The sequence below is a fragment of the Carassius auratus genome, chromosome 15 (genome assembly GCF_003368295.1).
Source record: "Carassius auratus strain Wakin chromosome 15, ASM336829v1, whole genome shotgun sequence".
Taxonomy (NCBI): Eukaryota; Metazoa; Chordata; class Actinopteri; order Cypriniformes; family Cyprinidae; genus Carassius; species Carassius auratus.
Window position 1 is genome coordinate 19,286,955 of NC_039257.1, and position 2,535 is coordinate 19,289,489.

At 29.9% G+C, this 2,535-nt stretch overlaps 1 protein-coding gene across 1 annotated transcript; it reads right to left on the reverse strand.

The window, feature by feature from the left end:
- Positions 1 to 906: 906 nt before the first annotated feature.
- Positions 907 to 1,824, reverse strand: LOC113115570 (putative gustatory receptor clone PTE03). Its single transcript, XM_026283145.1, has one exon. The coding sequence runs from the start codon at positions 1,822 to 1,824 to the stop codon at positions 907 to 909; it is 918 nt and encodes a 305-aa protein (XP_026138930.1).
- Positions 1,825 to 2,535: the final 711 nt, after the last annotated feature.

The window sequence follows — 2,535 nt, forward strand, 5'->3', positions numbered from 1 at the left end:
ACAAATCGCCCATTCTTAATAAAAAGTGTCTCTCACTGTGAATCGATGCATCTTTTCTTTTTAAATATACATATTCAAAACATTAATAATAAATAGTAAATAAAATAACTTTAATGTAGCTTGCGCCAACAGTTGTACACGGAAGCAGCTCTGGGAGGATGACATATTTTAGCAAAGGAAAACCAGTCTTCACTTGGCTTATACCGAAATCCTATGACATTTTTCTTTACAAATTCTTGTTTTTATCTCTCCATTGTGCTTCCGCTTTCTGAACATCATATGCGCAAAGCCGTCCTCATACATCATCTGCCCGGAGCTTCTTCCATGTACAACAGTTAGTGCAAGCTCGATTAATTTGATTATTACATTTTAATATATATATATATATATATATATATATATATATATATATATATATATATATATATATATATATATACACACATTTACATATTTGTATTATTATATTTTCTATTATATATAAAAATTTATAAATTATATAACAATATATTCTTAAATATATACATGCCTGTGCTTGTAATTATATATATATATATATATATATATATATATATATATATATATATATATATATATATATATATATATATATATATATATATATACATTACACACATTTAGTATGTGAACAAAAACTTTTATTAGTTTTTTTTATGTGATTAATTGCCATTAATCATTTGACAGCACTTCAGCACTCCAGCAGCAGGCTGAACAATGAATAATATATAATATAAATGTATAGCTGTGGCAAATATTTACAGTAAAATGCAAAGTCTCAAATTCACAGGTTCATAAAATTTGATGTACATCATGATTACATAATTTCTCAAATAAAATCATACAATCATTGAACTTTGTTAACATTCTGTGCAGCATCTGTTACAGCTATTTGCAAGATTTTATACTCCATATAATTTTTTTGCGAATTTCTGGAAATTTCAAACCATAAACAACAGGGTTCAGTATGGGTGGTACAATGAGAAACTCTAATGAAATAATGATTGACAGCCCTATAGGGAGTTCCAAAGTTGGAACCCTACTCAAAATGACCTCGCAAAATATAGCTACTGAGAAATTTAAGAGGATCACAATGTGTGGAATACAAGTTTGATATGCTTTTCTCCTGAAATCTAGTGAGCTTTTTCTACAAATGATAAGAATTTTAACATAAGAGTATAATATAAAACTTAAAGGCATGATAAGAGTTGTGGTCAATATGAACAAGCCAAAAACATTACTAACAATAGTGTTTGCACAAGAAAGCTTGACAATTTCCCAGTTGTGACAGTACACCTTCCACAGTTTGTTACCACACATCGTGAGTCTGGCATTTAATATACCAGCAATACCATAACAAAGCATTGGATAAACCCAGCTTATAGATATCAAAACAGATAACATCCTGGGGGTCATTATGTTGTTGTATTGTAATGGTTTACTGATTGCTACATACCTGTCAAATGCCATTAACATTAAGATTGTGTATTCATTTGATGCATATGAATAAATGACAAAAGCCTGTAAAATACATGCGGCACGGGTGACTGAGTTTGTATCAGACAGCAAGTCTGTCAGTAACCTTGGGAAAAAAGCAGCTGTTCCAAACACAGAGTTGACGGATAAACATGAAATCAGAATGTACATGGGTTGGTGCAATGTCCTTTCGAAAAAAATTGCAAGAATAATAAGGGCATTAAAGAATACAATAGCACAATATAGAATAAATCCCAAACTGAAGAAAGCATATCTTATGTACCCCATATTTTCAAACAACATCAAGTAAAAGTATGATCCATTTTCCATTAAGCAAAGATTTAATTAGTTGACCTGAGGATGAGAACAGAAAAAGGTAATATGATCTTTATGTATCCTAAAAATAAACAGTTTTAATGGTTATCAGCTTCAGATAACCACAATGTTTTAAATAATACATCATATGAATATAAAGTACAATACATGCAGTTGCATTACCAGAAATACCTTCTGTGATATGATCTCAAATAACCATCACTTTCTCTTCAAATAATGTGCGGATGTGCATTGAATTAGCTCTACTTCTGCTGTGGTTAAGAAGAGTCGACAGTAAAAGCTGTTTTTTTATAGCATAAAACACCGTCTCTGGAGACTTCTCTGTTGTGTTTGGTTTGCATAGAGAGCACAAAACTTCTAGATTCCTTAAAACGGGCTGTGCAGCATGGTGGGCAAAACTCTTGTAACTCAAAACCTTCTGATAAAACTGCAACCTGTTGTTTCCAAAAAAAAAAAAAAACAAACAAAAAAAAAAATATATATATATATATATATATATATATATATATTTATACACTTAGAAAATGCATAATTTTAAACCATAACACAAAACTAGTTTTGTTGAACATGTAAAGTAAAACTTTTTCTGACATTTGAGGGGTCATTATACAAAAATTTGCCATTTACCACTTTTAATGTTTGATTTTCAAAGTACTGTTTTGAAAATCTTTAAGCCCCTTTTTTGATGAAGTAGATCCTTACCTC

Bases quoted from the DNA above. Each gene is read 5' to 3' on its own strand.
- LOC113115570 (XM_026283145.1), bottom strand. From the start codon at position 1,824: ATGGAAAATGGATCATACTTTTACTTGATGTTGTTTGAAAATATGGGG.